This window comes from Talpa europaea (assembly GCF_964194135.1).
Source record: "Talpa europaea genome assembly, chromosome: 10".
In the NCBI taxonomy this organism is placed as follows: domain Eukaryota; kingdom Metazoa; phylum Chordata; class Mammalia; order Eulipotyphla; family Talpidae; genus Talpa; species Talpa europaea.
The window spans coordinates 111624019-111649674 of record NC_140077.1 but is presented as its reverse complement, the minus strand read 5'-3'; the positions used below and the strand labels follow the sequence as shown (position 1 = coordinate 111649674).

Here is a 25656-nt window from a genome sequence, read left to right as displayed (position 1 = left end):
TACCTATCTCCAAACTACTATCTCCAACTGTACGTGGGTGGATTTTTGCCGGAGTGCCTCACGTTACTTTTTGTGTAGGCTGCAGATTATAATACTAAAAGTTCAACCCCCATGGCTTTGTTTCCAAAGATTATCAGGAAAAACACCAAAATATTATGATTTCCCCATAGTTGGGGTAACTGAGTGATTTTTGCATTCTTTTTTTCATCTTTCAATGAGGTATGTACTTAAATCACTATGATTTTATAAATTCTATACAAATCACAAATATATATATATATAAAGCAATATCCCAAAATGCTTTAATCTGCTTTTCTGTATTTCCACATTTTTATGGCACACAGGTTGCTTCTAGCAGGGGGAGAAGAAACACTTTGAAAATTGCAACATCCCCCAACCCTCTCACCCTTAAAGGTAAGTTAATTTGCATATTGATTTTCTCAGCTCCTGAAACTTTCATCCTGGCTGTATTTGACTGAAGAGTAGTAGGTACTTGAGATTGTGATGCTAATGCAGCTATTTTGATATTTTTATACCTTCTATCAAACAGAATGGTATTTACAGCCCATGCAGGAGAGGGGGCAGAAACACCCACAAGATAGGGCGCTGGCATGGTGTGCGCAAGTACTGAGGCTGCATGTGAAATACCCATAAGGTGGCGCAGCGGTTGAGCGCTGGGTTGCAAAGCTGCCTGCAGCCTCTGCAGCGCCGGTTCAATCCCCGGCTGCTCCCTGGCCACTGGAGGAGGGTCCCACATGGCGCGCAGACCTCTCCTGCTGCCGCCCGCTGCTCCCCTCAGCAGTGTACTTCGGTCCTTCTGCCTGCTCTGCTCCCCGCTCTGGCTCTGGTGAATTCTCTCACCCTCCTGTGCTTCTGACTATACCCAGTGCTTGTATAAATAAATAAAAAAAAAAAAAAAAAAAAAGAAATACCCATAAGGTGCTGTGGTTTACACGCAAGACTCTCAGCCACTGGAGCAGGAGCAGCCCTGCCAGTCCGGCTCGGCCACAGCACCCCTGGCAGCTGCTCTTCTCACCTGCCCTCTGCTCCCAGAGCCAGATGCACCAGCCTCAGGCACCCTGGGGTGTGGCAGGAAGACAGAGCCAGGCCTGCTGACTGTCCCTCCACTACCCACACCCCCCACCTCTACAAAGAGCTAGGGGTCTGGCAGTTTAGCCTGGTCACGGCCTATGCACTGCTTGACAAAAGTGTTTCTTCAGCCCCCCCAGGTAACAGCCCTTCTGGCAACGCCACGGCCAACACAGCAGCACTTACTGTTAGCAGTGAAGATGGCGTCTCCCTCCTGAGGAGCTGGGTCTGTGTCCTGGACAACCTGCAAGGCACCCACAGTCCGGACGGCAGGGTCCAAGGTGACTGAGCTCTCATTCACGGTGGTGTCGCTGGCGCCTGTGATCTGGTTGGTTGGTGGACCCCCCAGGGAGCCCTCAAAGTCGGTGGGCAGGTCGTCCATGCAGTCGGCGTTGGGCTGACGGGAGGAGGAAAGGAGGTGTGTGACCACATTGGCAGGTCCTCACATTCAAGGTGAAATGGCTATAGGCTACTTCCTGAATCATTTTCTTTAAAAATATTCCATGCATAGTTTTTGTAGTTAGTACAGAAACAACTTTCAAAGTTCCCTTTCCAATGGTTCTGCTAGATGAGTATCTACATAAAGTTTTAATTCCAGGAATAGCAGTGGAATCCATTGACATAACTACTTAGGGGACAATATGATATTTATTTGTAATGATAGCCCTTCCTTCTCATAGTATCTGTTCTTATGTAGGAAGTAGCTGACAGACTGCTAACTAGCCCCAGGCGTTGTTTGCAGATATACTGACAAGAGATAGGAGGAGGCTGGGCCTGCCTCATTTGAATGGCTCATTAGTGAGGCTCACCACAGGGCTGAGGCTACTTGTTAAAAATAAGCCAAAACCTGCTGTAGAAAAAGCCCTATTTACGTAAAATGCAGCTGATTGTACAGTAAGTTCAATAAATTAATCTCTTACACTCATATAAGTGGGGGACCACCTAGTTTAATAACCTACTCATTACAGAACCCCCAGTATCCCAGCACCACCACAGAACTGGGAACACTCTGCTTTGAGAGGCAGCCGCGTGGCCAAGCATGGTTGTCATGCCATTAGAATATTTCTGTAATAGTCATAATTCTATCTATTAGTGGTCAAGTTTTACTCTTTAGTTCTGCTGTTGAAGTGATTATGAACAAATTTCTATGCCTTCCACACACACAAAAGTTGTTACCCCTGTGCCCAAACTTATAATAAAAGTGGCTTTAGAAGGGAGGTACTGGAGAAAGTCTTAGAAACACTAAACACGGCCATTAATCTTCTTGCTCTGATCTGAAAATCAGCATTGCCCTGACACTCATTAAATGGTTTTACACCAAAAAGGATGAAGACCAGGCTGGGAAAGATCAGGTGAGAATCCCGAGTTCACACCACGATGAAGACATTGTGCTCAAAGTTCATTCAAAGAGAAAACCCGCCCTTGGGGACGGAGCTGGAGCACAAAGCAGGAGTCCCATGTCCTGATCACAGCTGTCTCCAGTGCCCCCACCTGTGCTCCAAGTAGTCAGGATGGAAATCCCCATCACCCCACTAAACCCTCAGCCTCAGCTCACTCCTTCCCCTCTATATGCTTTTTGCCTTCTGTCTCTGCTGGCAGCAAGCCAATTCACTGACACAAGCCAGTTCACTCCGGGCCAACCCTCCACAACAGGCCGGAGGGCTGTGCTGAGGTTTCCTCTCCTGTCCCTGCCTCTCCATTCCCCTGCGGCTCCTCCCCCGCAGGTGCCCTGCCCTGCTTCTCCCTGGAGCACGCCTTCCCAGACCCACAGGTATGAATCTTTTTCTTCCCCGACAGCACCCCGAACCCCACCTGGCCAGCCCCACCTTCAGCTTCTGGATCACACACGTATCCTCCTCCCAGTTAGACCAGCAGAAACAAAATAAGCCAGTGTAATTTACAGGCCCCGGGTCAGAGAATTGAGGAGGGTAGAAGGGAAAATAATTCTTTTCCTGCTCTACATGACGCGAGGACGCTTGTAAGTGGCGCCATTCATGGGGGGAGAGAAGACCCCCTGATGAGATGGGTGCCTGCCTTTGAAGGCAGCCACAGAAATACTTGTCCCTTTATTTCTGTAAAAATAGTGGTTTTGATACGGGGTGTTTTGTGGGCTAGTAAGAGCATTGCCTCTTGAAGGGGATGGAAAGAGTTAGCTCAATAAGCTGGCAGGTGTGAACAATAACTGGGTTAGAGATACTTAACAGACCAAGCTCACAGTCTCTCTCTGCTCTAAATGATTCAAACAGGATAAGATTTTTGAAAAACCCAAGTTATATGCCTCTAAGAGAAATGACAGCCCAACTCTTTACAAAGACGTGGTACATGCCATCTTGAATAAAGGGATCCAGGCTAGTCTGGGGAAACCTCCCCACTGCCACAGGGTGAGGGGCTTGTGAACACCCAGCCATGTGGGTTTCCTTTTATTCACAGTCCTACGCAGCCTGCCGGTGACGGAGGTGTTCGCTGGGGCCTGGGAGACCCGGGCAGCTTATGGGAGTCCACGCAGGTGCACGGACGCCAGCGGGACGGGAGCGAGACGGAAGCATCGTGACACCGCAGAAGTGAGGAAACACACCTGACCCCAAAGGCCCCATCCCCGCCTTTTAGGTCAGTATTTTATTTCTCTTTGGCCAAAAATGCATTGGTAAAGGGCTCCATTGTGATAAAAATGTCATATCCCCCATCTGCTCCACCCTCATTCATCAACTAAGAAACAAAAATGCCCTCAGCCCTAGCTTTCCAGCTCGCCTTTTAGCAAGAGGCAGGCACCAGGGCAACCGGTTAACACCAGGAATCCTTGCCCCTGTGCAGGAGAAGCTCGTGGGTTGGGTCTACAGCTAAGTCCTTGGGGAGTGGCTGCTGTCCAGAGGAGGATGGGGGAGCGGAGCTCAAGGGCTGGCAGCCTTCAGCCTCGGGAGGGAGGAGCAGGCACCCCTAGCAGACGCCAGAGGCAGAAGGACCGCAGCGGCTTCCCAGAGAGAAAGACTCGCTCTTTTCACTGTGCCTTCGGAAATGGAGTAGAAGGGGCTTAGGAAAATTGTACAACAAATTGTTTAAGCTGCTTGGAAAGGGCCCCAGTGAGCTATACAGAAGCATTTTCTAAGTGAGAAGGCTGTGGGCCTGGCCGGGGACATGGGGAGTTGAGAGAGAGGAGCCAACAGGTCACCTCTTTGGGACAGCGGAGACACATGCTGGCCAACAGCGAAGCGTGCAGTGAGTGAGAACAGCCCAAGTTACTCCCAGAGCCATACTTCAGAATCGCCACCCCCCCCCCAAGACAAAGCCAGAAATGCGTGGAGGGGCATGGTGTGCACAAAGCACCAGCCCACCTGCCTCCTCCCTCCTGGGGGCGGTGGGGGGCTCTGGGATGAATCCGATGCCTGTCATGTTCCTGGTCCCCTGGCTTCAAGAATCCTTGGCAGAATCTAGAAGATGCTACGATGTTTTACTTTCCTGGCACTCAGTTGTCCTAAGTAAAATGCTGCCCAGACTTGGGAGGCGTCAAGCCACAGCCAAAACGCCTGACACCCAAAACGTTACTAGTTTTGGAAATAAGACAAAAGGCCACCGAGAACTATATTTAAACAACAGTTATTAGCTGGAGCCTCAACTGGTTGGCAAGTAGCTTCTGGCAAAGTTAGAGCCCCGGGAAAAGCGTGGCGGCCGATGCTATTCAGTGCCTGATTCAGCTGGCGCAGGCCATTCGGCCTTATTGCCCTGACCCAGCACACGGGGTCCATGCTGAGAGCCTTGGAAGTGTTTTGAGCAGTAGGTCCAGGATGTGGTGGTCAGCTGCAAGGATCTAAAGACGCCGGAGACCAGACCCCCACGCGCGTGCACACCTTCACCCACTCCCTCCCCCGAGAACAGTCACAGCAGAACGTGAGGAGTCCTACCTGGTGCGTCAGCAGCACCTGCTGGAGGTTTGGGCTAATGTCTCACACCCGCTGTCACTGATTTGCACCCTGAATGCACAGCTCTGGTCGGAAAACCGAATTCATCGCCTCTCAACAGCGAGCCCAAAGCCAGAGTCACCAGGTCGATGTGAGCTTGGTGCATCCACCGTGAAAATCAGCAGAGAGCACAGGACAGGGTGCCCCCCCTGCAGCCTGCTGCGGGTCCTGGGCGCGCCCTTTGGCATTGAAGAAACTTTGAGATCTGACCTTCCTCCAGTGACAGCTTCAGACTGTTAACACTCTCATGTTCGCCTGGAGGAGAGACAGCGGGGTGGGGAACAGCTGGTCCCTACGCTCTTTGTCCAGCTGCTTTTAGACACTCCTGTGTCCTGCTCTCCCCTAACCCCAGGCTGGCTTCAGCACACCTGGTCTGGCTGTCCCGGGAGGGCCCGGCCAGCACGTGGGCTCTCTTGGCACGGGAGGAGAGACTCAATGTTAGAAACCAGCTAAGGGCACAGGTGGTGGCGGTGCCAGAGCCCAGCGGCTCTGGTGTCCTGCTCCTGGGGGCCCCACAGGCTCTGAGCTAGTCCCTGATGGTCTCCCCCCCCAGACCTGGGCCAGGTGCCTCTGGGGCCTGCAGGTCTCCTTGGGTGATGGATCCAGGGGGGGGACACAACGTGCCCTGGGCCCCCAGACACCCCGGAGCCCCTGCACTCACAGTGCCCGGGAGGGGATCCGCAGCAGCAGCATCGACACTCAGACAAGAGAGGGCGGGGGAGGGGGGTGACGTGCTCCATTTGAGAGAAGCGTGACGGGGCGCTCCAGGGCCCTCCTCAGAGGGGACACAGCAAATCAGGGGTGAGGCGCTCTCCCTGCCGAGGGATGATGCAGAAAGACAGACATAGCGATGCCGCAGGCTGCGCCGTGCTTACCGGGATCCCTAGGGCTTTAAGAATGTTCATCTTGCACATGGGGCAGGTGCGGTGGTCTAGAAGCCAGGGGTCAACACAGGACTTGTGGAAAAGATGCCTGCAATGAGAACCACACATCTTAGAGCGGCGCAGCTGCGCAGAGTCCACCACAGCCCGAGCCGGACGCCGCCCTCCAGCGCCCGGCACCGGGGCCGTCCTGCCCGGCTCACCCCGGGGCCGTCTGGTGGGGCTGACCTCTGAGTCGTCCGAGGCTCGGAAAGTGGAGAGAATGTCAAAACCCAGGTTTCTTTCTCCCTGGGACGGATATTTCCTGGACAGAACGCAAGTGAGGACTCTCAGGCAGACTTCAGAGACCCCGTGGGTGCTGCTTGTGCATCAACATCAACCCGCCATTTCTTTCCCTGCAGTCGGAAGACGAGGGCAGGGTCAAGGCTCACTGCACTCGCCGGGGCACGAAGGGCAGAGGGGCGGGACAGCTGACTGCACGGGCGGCGCTGGCTGTCCGGTCAGACGTGGAGCGGCTGCGCGGGGCCCTCTGCCTGTCCCACCGATGGGTGACTCCTGCCCCATCCTCATCACACCCTCTGGACGCATGGTGGGACCACGAGTGACTCGGTAAGTGCAGGGGCCTCCAGATGGAACCTTCTCTCAACTTGGCTCCCAAGAGCCCACGCGTGGAAGGACACCAGGGTCGGAAGCCTTTGTGCCGACCACAGGCAGAATTCCCCACCTGGGGCAGGACGGGGGGCTCCTAAGGGGCTCGCAGCAAGCCCACTCAAGGCTCTCCCCTCTCCCTCTTCTCTTCCTTTGTCTTTGTTCTCACGCCCCTTTGTGCTAAGGGGCGTCAGGCTCACGCTACCCCGACATTAGAAAAGAGCACAAGAAAAGCTGCCCTGGGGACCCAGAAGAAGCCGCACGCCAAGGGGGGGATCAGAAGAGGTTGCACAGCAACAGGATGTGTCACTGAAGACGTGTTGCTGGGAAGGTCTGTGTCTCATTCCTCTACTCGTGCACAGAACCCACAGGTGGCAGAGGCCAGCGATCAAGTTCCATGTCAGGTCACCAGCGAGATCTGACTCCCCTCGGCTGTAGAGCAGGAGAGCCGGACATAAGCCACCAAGAGCCACAGGGAGCCGGTGGGGCTTATAACCCGGAGATTTATCCTAGTTCAGGAAGGTAGGGAGGCTTCCCAGAAGCATCGGAGCCGAGATGTGGGGCCCACCTACTCGTCGTCCACACGGGGGAGGGCATGTGCCAGGCACAATGACTGACTTGCACAGAAGCTCGGGACCAGACACCCAAGGAAGCCACCTGGGGGTGGGGGCTGGTGCTGGCTGAAGCCACCCGCTGCTCCTCTGAAAGCAATCCGTGCCTCCCTCTCTTTAAGCCCCACACTCAGGTCCCATTCCTGATCTGAATTTGCTCACGAACTGGGGCTGCTCCTGGGAACAAGGGGTGGGGGTCCCTCCATTGCCCCGGGAGGCCGGCTTCTGGCTTCCTGCATGTAACTGAGTCACAGGGACAGCAAGGCTGTCGTGAGCGTAAATAGGTCGATATCCCCGAGTCATCTCATCTGTAAAATGGAGATGCATCCATTCACACCAAGACACCTCCCCGAGTTGCCAACCACGGAGGCTGGCAGTTATTTCCTGACATTCTAAATTTCTCTGTTCACTTGTCATTCTTACACCACCCGTGGGATGGGATAGTTAGCCCGCAGTACTCAGGTATTCAATCAATTGCTATTTTAAATAGAGGACATTAATAATAATAATCTGGGGAGGGGCTCAGTCAACAGCTGGAAGGTCTGAAGAGCAGAACTAAGGACTCCCTGTGGAAGAAGGGATCCTGCCTCAAGGCCGCAGCATTGCTCCTGCCCTGCAGACTCGACTTGCCACCTGAGTCAATTCTCTGACAAACCAATGCCTTGAAAAGATGTCATATTTATAGAAACACAATAGGATATTTATTAAGTCTCTTGGTGGAGGTTCTGGAGAACCTGGGCCCAGCCAATTCATTCCCCCAATTAGAACCTTAAATTCCATGAGACAAAATACAATACTTCTCTGCCTAATCCACTGTCCTGTCCGCAGCGCCCGGCATGGATGCAGCACACATAGGATGCTCAGGGAGAATCTGCTACAAGAATGGACCTTTACCAAGGGCCTGGTCACTCACTCTCCCAAAGGCTGTCACATGAGTGCTGCTCATTCATACTCTCATTCTGTAATAGCTCATTCTGTGATGCTGCAATAGCACCTGAACCATTCTCCATGCCCCCGGGCTTTGCAGCCCACTCATCCTCACCAGATTTATCTTCCTAAAATAAAGCACTGGTTATGTCATCCTCTTGTTCCATTCTGTTCTGGGCGACAGTGAATAATACAATGAGGTCCCTCCCTCCAAGGCAGGACCACTGCCCTTCAGAGGTCCCCCAGGACCTACAGCGAAAGGCCCCACTCCCCGACTCATCATTCTTTGACTTTTTGATCTTCGCCAAGTAAGCGCAGCCTGCAAAGACTCAGCTCCTCATGCGTGAGACGTTACTTATTGGTAAGTTGGCCAGTAAACGAGCGCGTGTGTGTGCATGAGCAGGAAGAATGCCCGCAGAGCTTCTAACAGGCCCTGAGCCAGCCCCCACGCCCAGCTACAAGTTAATCTTATTACTACTACTCTATTTTATCTCGTTTCTAGACAGTACGTTAGAAGACCCTCTTCAGAAATAACCTTTCAGATGTTGAAAACAAGTAATTTCAAATTTTAAAAATCAAAGGGTGAACTAAGGGCAAAACCCCGGTGTGTTCATGTGATTATTTCTGGCCCCATAGTTTTTGTGTCGACCATCAAATACGAAGTGTTTGTAATTTGGATTGCAAGACAGTATTTTCCCTCCCAAATGGAAAGAAAAATGTCACAGGATTAAATAAAGGAACAGGGGCAGAATCTAGAGTTTAGTGACATGCATCAATGAGTTGGTAAACAACTCCAAGGCAGAGCCAGTCTCCACTCATCCTACTTGCACAATTCACCGTCAAGCACTGTCCCTTCCGTGTTTTAGCCAGGGCTGTGTGACGAGAAACTACGTACCGGGGACAAGGGGACAAGATGTTCTGTTAATGACCTTGACAAGCTAGAAGTACAACAGAGGGTTGAAGAGAAAACTCTTCTTCCTTATTCACAAAGGGAAGCAACCATCTCAGAAAGAAAGCGTCGTTCCAAGAACCTGACACACGTGACAACTGCACAAAATGCTTAGCCCATTATGAGTAACAAGTTCACATTTCCCAGCAGTCAGGACAAACCCAGCTAAGCTCATTTCCACCTGGATCAGTTCTTGTTTTCTGTTGTCTTTTCACCTTATGTCCACCTCCCTCCCTTACATGACCTCTCCCCACCGGGAGGAGAAAGGAGCTGCTGTGGGCTTTCCAGCACATGCGCTGTGTGGGTTTTTTTTTTTGACCCTGTCACTCTGTCATTGAGAGTAGAGTCATGGTTTCCTTTTGGCCCCAAGGCCATTGCACTCCCTTTGGTGGGATGTTCATTAAAGATGTGACTCACATCCTCAATGAACATGGATACAAAAATTTGCAATAAAATGTCAGCAACCAAATTCACTAATACACTAAGATGCTCATACACCATGATCAAGTGGGATTTATCCCAGGCGTGCAAGGATGTTTCGGCATCCACAAACCAGTCCATGTGCTCTTTACATTGACAAAATGAAAGATAAAAATCATGGTCATCTCAATAGATGCAGAAAAGCATTTGCCAAAATTGAACACCTTTACGGTAAAAACTTTCAACAAAGTGGATATAGAGGGCTTGTACCTCAACACAGCAAAGACCGTCAGTGAACACTATACTCCACAGTGACAATCTGAAAGCTTTTCTTCTAAGATGCTTCTTAAAGACAAGGATGCCCACTCTCTCTGCTTCTGTTCAACCTAGTATTGAATGTCATAGTGCAATTAGGCAAGAAAAAGAAATAAAAGGCACCCACATTGGAAAGGAAGTAAAACTGTCACTTTCTACAGATAACACATTATACACAGAAAACTAAAGACTCCACCCAAACGCTATGAAACCTAATATACAAATTTAGTAAAGTTGCGGGATACAAAATCATCATAAAAATCTTGCATTGCTATATCCAAATAATGTGCTCTCAGAAAAATTAAGAAACCAGTTCCACTTATATTGGCATCAGAGACTAAAATATGTGGGAATAAAGTTAACCAAGAAGGTGAAAACCTATAGACTAGAAAGTATAAAACACCAGTACAATAAATTAAAGACAAAAATTAATGAAAAGGTATTACATGCTCATGGATTGAAGAAAATTTATATGTCCACACTACTAAGCACAATCTAAAGACCCAGTACAATCTATTAAAATTTCATTGGCATTTTAAATAGAAAAACAGTCCAACAATTTGCAAAGGCTGTCTTTAAAGAGTATTCTGAAATATATAAAGAACTCATACAACTCAACAGCAAAAAAAAAAGAAGCAAAAAAATGAAACAAATGGGCAGAGGCTCTGAATAGATATTTTTTCCAGAGAAGACATACATGTGGCCAGCAGGTACATAAAAATGTGCTCAAACATCACTAGCCCTCGGGCAAATACAAATCAAAACCACCACAAGCCATCACCTCACACCTCCCAGAATGGCTATTACTGAAAAAGACCAGAAAGAACACGTCCTGGTGCAGATGCAGAGCAGGGGCCTGGTGCACTGTGGGTGGGGTAGAAATGGGTGCAGGTCCTCAAGAAAGTTAAAAATAAAACTACCATATGATCTAGAAATTCTGGGTATTTATTTGAAGAGAACAAAAAGACTAAAAAAGACATCATCACCCTGTTTACTGCAATACTATAGACAGGTGGGAAGACGTGGATGCTGCCGCCTCGTAGAGTGAGCATTGGGAGGATGCGGGACAAGGGGAGATTCTCAAGGTCCAAAACTGGGCTTTGATGAGAAGCCTAGAAGGACTATGCCAGACAGTGCAGCCCTGACCCAAGACAGTCTTGTTTTTTATTTATAGTCAGGTTCAGAGAAGGTAGGCCAGCATGCAGGGGATGGACATGCGTGGGGGCGTGTCAGTGGGGGTGCGTCGTTGTCTGGTGTCTGCTGGGGTGGAGTGACCAGGGGCTATTGCTTGGGGCAGGGGGTGCCATAGGTCCTGCCAATCAAAGCATTGGGTCTCTGTTCCCTATTCTTACCTAACTTTATCCTCATCCTTACAAGAAAGGTGTTCTAGCTGATCTTGCTAGTATGGCCATAGTATCTGCCTGCTTTTTCAGCAGATGCTGGTTTCCTTATACCGGGACTTTTGTCCTGGTGAGAGGTCCCCTGCCTGCCTGTTTGCTTAGCTGACCATCAGGAACTCTGGGCATCAAGACAATAGCCCAAGAACAAGGAGGGTTGGGGATGCCACAGGAGGCCACCTATTGTTCATCCAGGGATGGATGGACAAGGAAGGTGTGGTATAAGTACAACACTGGACGTTGTTCAGCCATCAGAGAGAAGGAAATCCTGTCATTTGTGCCAACATGGCATTATATTAAGTCAGAGAAAAACAAATTGATATGATCTCATTTATACGTGGAATCTGAAAACAAAAGAAAACATGCTCAAGAATACACTAAGCTCTGGAAACAACCCAAATACCCAAAAATAGATGACTGGATCAAGAAGATGTGGTCCATATACACCATGGAATATTACTCAGCATTCAAAAAAGATAAACACATGCAGTTTGCAGCAACATGGATGGCGCTGGAAGGGATCATGCTCAGCGAAATAAGCCAGAAAGAAAAACACCGGATGGTCTCACTCATAGCAGGAATCTAGAAAACTTAAATAAGGGACCAGAAAAATGAATAACTATAAGAAAGTGAAAATCAAAATCAACAAAAAACTATGAACCAGATACATTCTATGGGGGGTAGAGGGCGGGGAGAGGAGGGATTGGGGTCAAAATAAGGGGGTTGCAATTGTATGGGGAATATAAAAATAAAATTTATTTAAAAAAAATACACTTGGGGAAAAGTGGGCAAAATGAGTAAAGGTTAAAAGTACAAACTCCGGCCTCCCCTGGTGGCGTGGGTGGTTGAGTGCCGCACTGTGAAGCTGTCCACAGCCTCTGCAGCACTGGTTCGATCACAGCCGGCTGGCAAGGGTCCCACATGGCGCAGCAGACCTCTCCTGTCTCACCTGCTGCTCCCCTCAGCAGTGTATTTCAGTCAGTCTGCCTGTTCTGTTCTGTCTCTGGTGAATCTTCTCACCTCCCACGCATCTGGCTTGTACCCCGGTTCTTGTATAAATAAATAAATCTTTAAAAAAAAATAAAAGTACAAACTCCCAGATCTTAAATAAGTCAGTGATGGGGATAGAATATACAGCATAGTGGTGATAATAACAGTTAGTGGTGAATGCAATACAGTTGGTAATACTGTATTGTAATATTTGAAAGTCACTAAGAGTAAATATTAAAAGATTCATCACAAGAAAAAAAAAAAACTTGTCACTATAAATGGTGGTCCTGACTGGACTTACTGTGGTCATCATTTGACAATATATAAAATATTGAATCATCATGTCATACACTGAAAGGAACATGTCAATTATATCTCCCAGACAGGCTATCGATCACTATAGGATCTAAGAATCCTGTTATGCAACATGCATCTAACAGGGTAGCCAAATGTTTCTCCAGATAATCTGAATCTTGTTTTCAACGTTGTCAACCAAATGAGTGTATTTTAAATTAATAAATACTGACCCAATTAACAAGTAGTCTCTATCGGTTGTTCACTGCCTAGTTTGAACCAGGCATATTACCTATATTATCAATTCACAGCAACTGTAAGAAGCAGAAATTTCCTTCCTTTGGAGGAGGAAGCTCAAGCTTGTTAAAATAAATGGTCCAAAGAGCTGGTGAGTTGTAGAGCCAGGACTCAGACCCAGCCCCAGCAGGTTCTAGAGTCAGTGTTTCCCCCAACTCTACACGTCATCACCTCTTCCCTGCTAGGGAGCTGTCACGGGCAATGTGGGAGCTGGAGCAACTCACGACGCCCCCCCCCCAACTTCAATCAAGGAGGCAGCCTCTCAGTCACGGGGCTGGGGACAGCGAGCCCAGAGGGAAGGGCCTGCGCCTTGTGCTCCCTTGGCTACAGAAGGGACAAGCTGCCACGTGCTGGCCTCGGCTCTGTCGCTGTGACTCTGCGTGACTTAAGCGTGAAGAGGGCAGTGCTGCCTCATCCTCTGGTCTCCACTGCCCAGAGGCTCTGGGGAGGTGGCCTGGCAAGCACGGCCCTCCCCCAGAGCGTGCGCCTTGGCAACAGTAAGCATCCCGCAAAGTCATGTTCACTTTTCATGACACTCTTCTCCATCAAGTCTGACGTCTCTCTCTCGCTACAGTTTTTAAAATACAGATGGGGTGTTGCTCCCCAGCCTGAAGTATGTCAGCTGCTCCCCCTGCCTGCAGCGCAGCCCAGGGCCTTAGCCCCCAGGGAGCGGGTGTCCGGGATGGTGGGCATCACCTCCTCCACGCGCCTCCTCGCAGACCCCACACTCTCACCAGCACTCAGCAATGGCTTGTTTTTTCTGGCATGCAAAAATACTTGTTTTTTCTGGCATGCAAAAATAAATCTTGCCCAAATGTCAAGTTACGGCTCAGATGTCCTTTCTGGTCCTGACACCCCGCCCCTTTCCTCTCAACAGCCAGGGAGAGTTGGTTCTTTCCCTCTTCTGAGTCCCACATGGGGCACAGCAGCCAGCAGGCGCTGGTGTCAGCATGTGGGGACCACCCTGGGTGCTAAGAACAGGGTGTGGGGGTTCCCTTTCCCCTCTGCTGGAGTCTTACAGGGACACACCCTGACAGTCACCTCTTAGGCAGGATCGTCCTCCGGCATCTCCCTTTAGAGGGTTGTTGCTACACTTTAAGGATAAAGGACACGGGCCTGTGGAGTACCCTGGGCGAGGGGCCTAGAGCATCGCGGTGTGTCTGGTTTCCCATCATTTGACCACGACGGTGCCGGCGCGTCCTGAACAGGGCTGGACAGCATGATGGATGTTGCAGGGGAGATGCAGTCCACCCTGTCCCACCCAGAGACCAGAGGACTTCAAACTGCTCTCACTGATTTCCTGAAATGGGATTCCATTCAGCAACTCCTAAAGCAGGTGACTTCACAAAGAACTTCACTAGCATCCTGATGGCCCTGGCTTAGGGAAACACATGCCTTTGCTGTGCATTCTCTTTGGCTCAGATGCTGGCTGTGGTCCCGAACCCAGCCGCCCAGATGGCCACGCATCACCCATTTCCACCACACTGTACTACGTTACCTTGCAGCGTTCATCGCCATCGCCATCCTACTAGTGAGCCAAGTGCCTGGCTGACATAATGGCTTCGGGACAGAATGAAGCCGCAGCTCCTGGGTGCACATGGGGAGGCAGCCTCAAGCGGAAAGACAGGAGTTGACCCCCGACGGCAGTAACCGTATCTTGGCTACTGTCACAAACGTAGTTACTCTGTTTTGCAAGGCCATGTGCTACGCTGGGAGCCTTCCCGGACAGGGCAAAAGCAAACCAACCAAAAACCACGCTCGGCATGCAAACCACTCTCAGGTAGAGAGCCGCTGTGCCTGCGCCCAGCACTGCCCTTCTGTGAAGCAGGCTGCTCCGTCCCCAGGCCCCAGTAACCATCATTGCTGAGAAAGTAAAATCCTTAAAGCCGGACAGACCTGATTTGGTTTCCTGGAGGCTCTTGGGCGTTTAATGTCCAAGAGCTTATAATAAGGAGCAAGATGAGGATTTCTGGGGCAGAATTTTGGACAAAACTAAATTCCTAGGGTACTAGGTGTCCAGCAGAGCCACCCGCTGGGGCAGGTGAGGAGGGACGAGGTTGTCCACCCACAGCCAGCAGCACAGTGGCAAGATTCCTGCGTAAGAAATCAGAAAGCATATGAAAGCAGAAGAGTGGATCCAGAAGATGTGGCATACAGACACAGTGGAGTACAACTCATGCCACTTGGGGCCACGTGGGTGGAGCTGGAAGGGATGATACTCTAAGAAGTCAGTCAGAAGGAAAAAGATAAATATCAGATGGCTTCACTTAAAGGTGGAATAATCAAGAAAGCCTGCAACAGGTCAGGGAAAAGACAAAACCCACAGCTGACCACAGATGTGAGGCACACGGCAGGGTGGGCTGGGGGAGGAGAGGGGTCAACACGGGAGGGAAGACCCCCAAGGGGATGTGGGGGTGCGTCACGGTGCTCTGGCAGTGGGAGACCTACGGGGACTACACCTGACAGGAGAAATCGAATACTGTCCAAATTTAACAATGATGTAATAAATTAAAAATTAAACCGCCTCCCCGGTGGTGCAGCGGTTGAGCGCTGGGTTGCGAAGCTGCCCGCAGCCTCTGCAGTGCCGGTTCGATCCCCGGCTGCTCCCCCGGCCACGAGAGGAGGGTCCCACATGGCGCGCAGACCTCTCCTGCCGCCCGCTGCTCCCCTCAGCAGTGTACTTTGGTCCTTCTGCCTGCTCTGCTCCCTGCTCTGGCTCTGGTGAATTCTCTCACCCTCCCGCGCTTCTGACTGTACCCAGTGCTTGTATAAATAAATAAATAAATCTTAAAAAAAAAAAAATCAGAAAACCTGACTTTGCTTTGGGTCCTGTGCCCAACTCTCCCAGGAAAGTCTTGCTTTTAGCAGAACACAGGGAGCGGTGGGGCACAGTGTGTGTGGGAGCTGTGAACAGAGCAGCGGCTTTCAACGTAATATAGTAAACAGCCACTTGTCTTGTCCAGTTGCCCACAGCACTGGGTTGAAACATCGTTAAAGAAAAGAACAACTTAAAAGTGTGAGACATTGCATCGGCTCCTCTTGCCACCAAACTCGATGTCTTTTTTAGCGACCATGGAGGGAATATCGCTTTTTGGGGAATGCACTTCGGGGGGACCCCAGGAGGAGCCCTCACTGTGGGGGGGTCTTGCCTCTTTGGCTCTGGAGGAGGGAGGCCCTGTGCTTACAGCTGACCCCTGTCTAATTATATCACTTGGCTGGGCAGCGATGCTGCTTGGCATTCTTCCCGCGTGTCTGTGTGATTGATGGAGCCGGGCATCGGGACAGCTGAAGTCAGGATGCCATATTTAACAGGGCCGTTACGGTTCAAGACTTTTCTCTGCAGGCAGCGTTTGCTCTGCTGAACAGACAACACAGAGCGACACATGGGGCCTCCTCTTCCACCACCGCGTCTCCTTTCATGGCCCTCCTGGGATCCCCTACAGTAACCGAGAGCTGGTTTTGGACCATGAGTACCTACATAGCCATCAAAGAAAGATGACTAGGAAAATGCTATCAGCAAACTTTGAAAATGTTATGTAATTTTGATCAATGTGCAGAATGAGAAAAATTTTCAAGACCACAGCAAAGTTTCTGTGGTACTTAAAATTTCCCCCATTGTCTTAAATGAATATCCAATAAAAAGCACACATCTTTAGCAATATGATTTAAGTATGTATGTATGTATGTATGTACGTGTGTACACACTGCTTCCATCACCCCGGAGAGTTCTAGAATGCTCCTCCTCAATCTCTTGGCTCCCACAAGTTAGCTTTGCCTATGACTGTACATCACATAAATGGAATAATCAGATATGTATTCTTTTGTGTCTGGCTTCTTTTGCTCAACATATTTTTTTCATGGATGTCAATAGCTTGTTTCTTTTATTTATGAGTACTTTATTCTGTGAATGTGCCACAATCTGTTTATAGACTTTTCTGCTTTAGACATTCAGATGATTATCATTTCTTGGCTAGTATAATAAAATGGGATATGCACTCTGGTCCAACTCTGCTGTGAACACATGCACTCGTTTCTCTTGGGTGTACCTCCAAGAATGGAATTGCTAGGTTAGAGGGGAGTGTGTTTAACATTGCTGGGAACTGTCAAACATTTCCAAGGCAGTTGTGTTATTTTAAACTCCCACCATACCACATAACTTTCAGTTTGGCAGAGTATGTAAAATTATATATCTGAAAGAATGAGGCTCTAAAATAATGGTTATAAACAATGACTGTTGAGTGGGTTGTTACAGGAACAAATTTCAGATAAATCTGGAAGATATAGTTTAATGATCTCTTAGTTTGGGGGAGGAAAAAATTAAAAAGGTCAAAACAAAAGTTCATAAATTCTGTAACAATATTTTTCTCTTAAGAAGCATCATAAACTTCAAATTAGAAAATGTACTACTTAGCAAAAAAGGGAAATGGTAATTCTAACAATAGTTAACAGGACATTTTACAATATTTAGTTCATACTATTTTCCTGCCATAATTTAACATCTCTGACATTTGGAAGGATCCTACAACCAAGGACAATTAGCATTAGCTATAATATATAAAGAGCTCCTGTGAGTCAACAGTGTTATCTCACAGAATCAAAGACATGCCAGTGAAAATTAGGTGCTACCTTTACGTGAAGATGGTGTTTACAATAGTACTACTTGGTTCTGAAGGAACAATACTCAGACATCCTGCTTGTAGGATATATGTCATGGTCACCTTTCAGGAAAGCAGAACAAATCTTATCAATACCTTTAAAGATCACTTCTGACACCGTAAGTTTACTTTTAGGAATGTATCTCAAAGAATAAATAAAGGGGAAAAAAGGTCTTTTTTATCATGATGAAAATTAGAAGCAACTTAGATACTGACCAATAGAAAAGCAGTTAAATAAATTCTAATGAACTGCGATGCAGCCACCACAATATTTTAAAACAACCTCAGAAGTTAAAACACTTTTGGAGGTTAAATAGAAAAGTTTTAATGATAAATAGTATTGGCCTGAGAGATGCTTTGGGGGACCTAATTCTGGTGGAAAGGGAAACAAAAGCAAAAATAAATGGGACCACCTCAGACCAAATGTTTCTGGGCAGCCAACGAAGCTATCATCAAAATGAAAAGTCATCCAACTGAAAGGGGGAGATGTTTGCACATTATACATCTGACAAGGTGTTAACATCCAAGGTATACAAAGAACTCATTAAACTCAACAAAAAAGAAACAAGCCACCCAATTAAAAAATGGGCAGAAGATCTGAAGAAGACAAACAGATGGCCAACATGCACATGAAGAACGCTCTCTTCTTATTATTAGGGAAATGAAAATCAAAACAATGATGAGATATTTGTGCCTGTGAGAGGTGCTAATATTCAAAAAGACAAGGAGCAGCAAATATTGGAGAGGATGAGGAGAGAAAGAAACTCTGTGCACTGTTGATGGAAATGTAAATTGGTGTGGCCATTATGGAAAGCAGTTTGGAGATTGTGCAAGAAAAGAAAAGTCAGAAATTCTATACAATCCAGTTATCCTACTTCTCAGTATCTGCCTGAATAAAACCTAGTAATATGAAGAGAGATATTGAGTCCCTGTTCACTACAGCACTATTTACAATAGCCAAGAGCTTGAAACAGCCTAAGTGCCCATTGATAGAGGAGTGGGTAAGGAAAAAAGACGAACATCTAATTTCACTCACAGGCAGTTTAGAGAGAAACCAAACAAATGGATGAAATAAAAACTTTTAGACTATAAGATCAATTAATGGCAACCAAAAAGGAAGGGGGAAGAGGTGGGCGGGGAAATTGGGTAAACGGGATTAATGTGGGGGCCTCCCTGGTGGTGCAAGGGGTTAAGTGTCAGCACTATGAAGCTATCCGCAGCCACTGCAGCACGAGTTCCATCCCTGGCCAGGGAGCTGACCCACATGGCGCAGCAGACCTCTCCTGTCGCACCCGCTGCTTCCCTCAGCAGTGTCTTCGGTCTGTCTGCCTGTTCTGCTCCCCACTCTGTCTCTGGTGAATCCTCTCACCTCCTGCAACTCTGGCCTGTACCCCAGCTCTTGTATGCATAAATAAATAAAATAAATCTTTAAAAATAAAAGGGATCAATGTATGGTGACAGACAGAATTGTACTTCAGGGGTGAACTAAATATACAGATGATGACTTGGATTGATTCACACCCAGAGCTTAATATAATGTTACAATGCGATGTTACTTCAAATGAAAAAAAAAAAAAAAAAAAAAAAAAAAAAAAACAAGGTAAGTGCAGAGATTGGTAGAGAGCCTGACCTGGTGTGCGGGCTGCAGACATCCCGCTTGAGGACGTGACCCTGGGTGTGAACTCCCTGAGGAAAGGCACCCACAGGCTCCTTTCAGGCTGCCCACACCGCCCACCTTGGAATAAGGGGACTATTCCATTTACAGATTCAGCTATTTTGTTAATAGTCTGCGCCCCCCCCACTTGTCAAGGCAACCTCTGAATACTTGAAGTACTGCTTAACAAATACAGATGTTTCATCAGGTTAAAATCACATTTGTCTCTTTTAAAAAATTAGAATGGAAAACAGTATTAATGATCTGGCTATCACATTTTTTAAAAAAGTGCATGTGGTTTGTGTTTATATACATGCATTTGAAATATACATATATTAATAGTGATTATTTCCTGGTGGTGAGACTTTTGCTTTTATTTTCAAAATTTCCCACAGTTGGCTGTGAAACCCTAAAAGTGTTTTTAAAAATCACATCTATAAACAAACATTGTGAATAAGATCCCTGGTAATCTAATTTACATAACATGGATAAGTTGGACTTTATGAAAATGAGCCAACACGCATCACTCTTTCCAAAAAGAGAGGAAAAAAGAACTTGGGAACTCTCTGCTCCTCATCAGGCCTCCGGAACAGGCAGGGCAGGGCGGAGTGAGGCCGGGACAGCCGGTCCCTGGCCCCAGAAAGCATCCTTTGTTCTCAGCTCCTGTGTCTCGGGGCTCCCAGGAGGGTCCCGCACACACCCCAGCAGCCTGCCAGCTTTTTTACTCATACGGGATTTGGAATTTTCCGTCTACAAAGACAGTCAGTTCATTTGATTCATCTGAAAATTAGATGGGTCCCTGGGTTGAAAACATCTGGCTAGTGTCTATTTTTAGTGCTTTCTGGAAAACTGGATATAGTTCTTGGAGTTTCCAAATATTACAGCAACGTTTTTTAAAATCAAGTTCTAATTCTTATCTCATGTTGCATCTGGCGGGGAGAGTGAAGGAGAGCACTTCCCCGACCCAAGAGGGAGGATCACGAGAGAGTGTGGAGCTCAAATGTGGGGACCCTCGGGTGCATGGAAGCGTCATGATATGGGGGCCACGCTGGAGGGTCAGGAGGAGCAGGGAGGCGGCAACTGGCCAGGTGGGATGGGGGGACACAGCCAGTGAGAACAGGACACGGAGAGGCCGAGCAAGCAGGCTTCGGGGCAGGCCCAGACAGGCCATGGTCAGGGAGGCTGCACCCCGCCCTCTCACCGCCATAAAAATAGTGAAAATAGTGAAATAATATGGGCTATTATCGACCAATTAAAAATGATGTTGACAAAGTTTTAAAGACATGGAAATGTTTGTTCTAGAAAGGACTTAAGGTGACTTAGAAAATGCAGATGTACAAAAAGGATGTCATTAATGTAAAAGAAGAAAGCAAAATAGGAGGAAGGAGGGTAGAAAAATCCTCTTTGGCCCTGGGTAGTTTGGTTCTTAAGATCCTATCAAACATACAAAAACAAAAATCTGGAGAATTTTGCTTATGAACAAGTTAAAAGTTGGGGTGCATCTACCAAAGGTAACAACTGGAGTCTTAGAGGATTTTATTTGCAATCCCACCTGGACAATGGTAAGCCAGCAGGACTCTGACCTCTCTGGGCCACTGGGATACAACCCGATGGTGCTCTGGGTTCAGAAAGCAGAATTTCTGTCTTCCCCAGTGTGGGGGAGAGGTGTGGATGGGGAGGGAGGGACAGGGGAAGAGAGGGGTGGACAGAGAGAGTAGGTATATGTGTGGTGATGATGTGCCCGCAGGTCCTCAACAGGATCTGAAGAAAAAAGCAAAAAGGAACCAGGCACGTTCCTGTTCTACCTTAGTGGAAAACTCTTCTTGGCTCCTGAAAAGACCCTGACTTTAGAGGAGCAGGTTCTACAAAAGCACCCCCGCCCACATAGTCTGGTTGATCTATTCAACTTAGAACTTCATCAGCTGCTGCCAAGAGGGAGTCTGAGGCCAAAGGAATGTCAACATAAGTCACAAGTGATCTAGGACCACGTTGAGCAAATTCTTGCAAATTCCTGTAATCTTAAGTGCAAAGAGAAGGCTGTTAAATGATGTTGACATCAGCATCGCAACCACTCCAGAACAGGCATAGGGAATCAAAGGCACAAGATTAAAATGTTCACAGTTGTTACCTCTTCGAGGGAGCAAGGCAGGTGAAATCCATATTACACATTTCCTCCAGCAAGGATGTACTAGGCAAGATGGACCATTGCTAGAAAATACGAAGACATTCCCCTTTCTCTGGAGCCTTTATGAACTTCCTTGAGTGTGATATTAGTCCCCCTGAATTTTTGTCCATTTTGCTATTACTGTTGTGCATATCACTTCTGTGGCAATTGCTTATCTCAAGTCCTGTCCCTCCCCACTGGACAGATTCCTTCAGAGCGAGGTTCACCTCTCTGACACATCATACTCTTCTTGACATACATTTGCTGCAGGTGTTTGTGGCTGCCAACGAGGCAGGCAGGGTCAGGGACTAGAAAGTTTATGGCCTGCATCTGCGTGTTACCAGGGAGATCTTCAATTTTTTGTAAAAGTGTGGAGGAGACTTTGCAAAATCAAAGGAAAAGACAGTACAGGAGCAGCTCTCATCCCTGCAAACTGGTGGTGATGTTATCGTGTTAAGTCAGAAGGAAGCATGTCATAGTCTGCACAGAGAGACAGACACACATCTTTGTTCTTAGAAAAGGCACCAAGGACTTCTGCTCTGCCCACACAGGTCCCGTCCTTCCCAGCCAGTGTCTGAATCGGGTGGTTAAAATGGAGAACAGCAGAGACAACACAGGCAGAAAGCCCTGGAGAGTCAAGGCGCCCAGCTTATTCTCCAGACAAGACAATACAACCTCCACCAGGCATCTGGTGGCTGAAACTCACACTCAAGAATACTGACAGAGTCACCAAAAACCAGCCCCGACATAGACGGAAAGTATGTTTCAACACATCTACGCTGTAGGAACCCCAAAGCTCCTTGGAAAACACTGTGGTGGTGTATAAAGAGCAAATCTAAACCAAAACTAAGAGATGCCTGGCCCTGTGGGCTGTGTGTGCTGCCTGAGCTGGGGCCTCCAGCTCTCCCCAGGGGGCCTGACCCACACTCCAGGGGACAGGGAGGCTGGTGGGTGTGACCGTGCAGGACTAAACTTAGTGATCTCCATGGCGACACAGCATGAGGGTAAGGCATTTCCCATGTCATCTGAGTTTGGCCAAGCATCGCCAAAAGAGCTAAAATGAGAGTAATTTTAAATAGATCATTGTACTAACTCCCTGGGTGACACCCTAAGTGGCACCAATAGAGGAGCGGCAAGCCATGCGGGGTTCAGAGGTCACAGGGAAGAGGAGGAGGAAGACAGCTAGGGGCACAGTTTTGGTCACAGCTTTTACTCCAAGGAGCCAGGAAGAATTCTATGAGTCGGCCTGGAAATAATGGGAAAGAAAGTCTGGTGTTCACAGGAGCAAAGGCTTAATAACATGCCCGAGGGAGGCATTCAGCAAAACGCAAATGCCAGGGCACTTGATTGGTAACATGGCATTAGTCCACACGGTCCGGCAGAAACCAGCAAGGGGCATGCGTGCAAGTAACTTGGTTTGTAAATCAGTATGGAAAAAATGTGTGTGCTCCTCGGGGTGGCCAGCCCAAGATCACACAGTAATTAGCTGTTGTGCTCAGGAATGCGCTGTCTATTTTGTTATCAAAGGCAAGGCCCACAAAAAAGAAATAAAAACAGATGGACAGGAAGGAGCTGAAAGCAAGCAGAATCAAGACAGCGCTGAAAACCAAATACCGACGCACAAAGCAGAGCCTGAGACCACGCTGAGCTGGGCATGGGCTGTAGCATCAATATGATGAGGGTGCCTAGAGGCTTTTTTTTTTTTAATGCCAAGTATTAAAATGCTATTTTCTTGTGATGAATAATTCCCCCAAATGATATTGTGAAAGCAACCCGGAATAATAATAATATATCCTGAAAGTCAAAATACTGCTCAAGTTATGTGAGATATCATCATCAGACACTGAAATCAGCCAGTACTGCTCGCAGCGGGGTGGGGCGGGCCGATAAATGTTGGGGCTACGTTGCTGCCACAGTGCGCCACCCCTAGGTGACTCGGGAGGAGCCTCACCACCGAGCCTCACCTAACAAGCTATTTTATACGGTCTATTACAGAGCTAAGTCATGTTACGTATTGTTCTGATTATGTTTGTAAAGTTCTTCAGCGTCCCGGGACAAGGCCTTGGGTATTTTTTATTCTCAGCAGCCTCATGGCCGCTAACAATCGCCAAGCAGCCAAGTAAGGAGCTCACGCGAGCTTGTCACTATGAGGCTTGGAGAACCCTTAGTAAAAGGACCAGGGATGGAGACCAGGCCCTGTAAGGCTTCTGTTGTCTACATTTTGGGCCAGTGTCTCTAGAAATCACCAAGGACAGGCCTAGTGTCACGTGGAGAGAGAACTTGCTTGGAGTGGCTCATGTGAGGACACGCCCAGATCTTTCCTGGAGTGTCCAGATTTGTGACAGGCTGAGCAAGGTCAAGCATCTGTGGCCTTCCCTAAAGATGCATTTTCCTCAGAGCATTTCAAGGACCACCCATACCTTGGGCGCATTTCTGCCTCTATTTGAGTATGATGTACATTTTTTGGGTCTTTTTTTTGTCATTTTGGGGATTATCACACCCATTCCTCTAAAGACTTACTTTATTTCTTTATATTTCTAGTGGGTGTTCAAGTGCGTTGTTTTGTGCAGGAAGGAAGTATGGGTTGCTTGATAGCTGTGCGATTTTTTTCTACTTTTTTTTACTTAAATACTCTAAGAATTTGAAAGCTATTCTACCTGAAGACCCGTGCCTTCAAGGCATAATTTAACTTGTGTTTTTAGGACTTTGCACAAGTGCAAAAACACTAAAAAACGACTTTCGGCTTCAGGAGGACAGCTTTGATGCAACTTAAAAATATTTGACTATCAAAACATGCAGATTTAGATAACTTTAACTATATAAAGAGGATCCAGAAAACTCAATGGTGCGCTTCAGTTGGGGGGAGTCCATGATCATCTGGGAATGGCTCCAGCTACAAATGCTGGCACCCTCTCCCCGATGCTAGAATATCTGAGGCGACTGTTAGTGAAAAATCAAGGCAAGTGGAATCTGCCTTTGCCTTCCCATCCTCTTCTGACCATCTTCTGGCTGCTCACCCTTCATAAAATATTTTTAGGAATTTATTATCTTCATGCAAATAGCACTTGTAAAATCAAGAATTCTTCTGTTCTCTCAGATTTGCTGTTGAGGAAAACTCGGGCCCCTCATTGGATCCCGCATCCTGGGTCCTGGCTCCCAGGGGCAGGAGGCTTCCTTTGGTATAAAGAGGGTCTTAAAAATCATTCTAATTTCACAAGATAAAATGTTCCCTAGGAGACGGGTCATACAAAACGAGCAGCCTGAGGTTGTTTGCTGTTAAGGCCAGAGCCCTCTACGCAGGCTGTTCTGGCCCGAGTGGCCAGGCAGGGCCGAGCCAGCTCAGGACCAAAGGCACACCCCAGCCAGGAGGTGAACTTCTGCCATGTGTGTGGAGCTGGAGGGGATGATGCCAAGCGAAATAAGTCAGAGGAGAAAGGCAAATGGCCTCGCTTATATGTGGAATACAGAGAGAAAACCAAAGGGTCATATCAAACAAAACCGATATCGAACCCTAGAAATCTGACTATAAAATTGAGAACACAGAAGGGGAGGTGGCGGGGGGCATGGGGGAGCCCTCTGGCGGTCCTGGTGGTGGGTGTGGCTTGTGACATCCATTGAGGAGGTGCTGACCTGTACTTCTGAATCACAATCAGTGTCGGCTGACGATCCATAAAATAACAAACAAATAAAAACAACACCGGGCTGAGTGACTCACCGGCAGGGCAGGATCCGGACCACATCATTGGGCTTGTAGCCTTCGATGCAGACGGCACAGTTGTCGAAATCGGGCTCTGTCTCCTGCAACAGAGATCGTGCAGGTGAGCCTGCCCGCCAGCGTGCCCGCGGGAGCCGGCCCGAAGCGAACCCCCCATGCTCGGTGCAGCGTTCTGAATCTTCTGCACAGTGGCCGAGTTTCCCCTCCTTCCAAACTCTTTCTGTTTCTTTCTTTTGTAAAGTGCGTCCGTAAAGAAACAATGATTTAATGCATCATTACTACCAACACTATTTATTAGAATTTATTTATTAGAATTAGAGGGGACATATCAAGATCTCCAGGGTGAGAAACACTATTTGTGGAGACTTGTCTGAATGATACTTAATCTTTCCATTTGACAGGAGCGCACGTATACAGCTCTACAACAGTGGTCTAACATTTTTTCAAGTGACTATCTAAATCTCTTTAAATACCCATAAGACGTTACTTATGCCACGGCTCTTATTCTTTCATCGCTCTCTGTTTGAGGGGAAAAAGTAATGAGAAAAGTACTCTAAATTTGGAATTGCTTTTAAATGAATTTTAGCTTATTAAGCTAAAGTTTTAGCTCGATATTGCTTGACAACTGAACATGGTCCTTTGCACTGGCTGCTAGGAAGCCATTCTGGACACATTTCAGGTAACTCTTCTGTACAGT

General features: G+C 47.9%; 1 protein-coding gene across 2 annotated transcripts in view; it reads right to left on the bottom strand.

Moving 5' to 3' along the window:
* RNF150 (ring finger protein 150) overlaps positions 1 to 25656 on the bottom strand; it is a gene marked incomplete at its 5' end in the record, with an annotated part of 123084 nt that overhangs the window by 15888 nt on the left and 81540 nt on the right. Inside the window, 3 exons of one of the 2 annotated variants that reach the window (XM_084244789.1) lie at positions 1264 to 1486; positions 5918 to 6014; positions 24960 to 25042. In XM_084244789.1, coding sequence (XP_084100915.1) covers positions 1264 to 1486; positions 5918 to 6014; positions 24960 to 25042 — 403 coding nt within the window. The remainder of the gene's footprint in view (positions 1 to 1263; positions 1487 to 5917; positions 6015 to 24959; positions 25043 to 25656) is intronic. The other variant, XM_084244790.1, reaches the window with a different exon arrangement.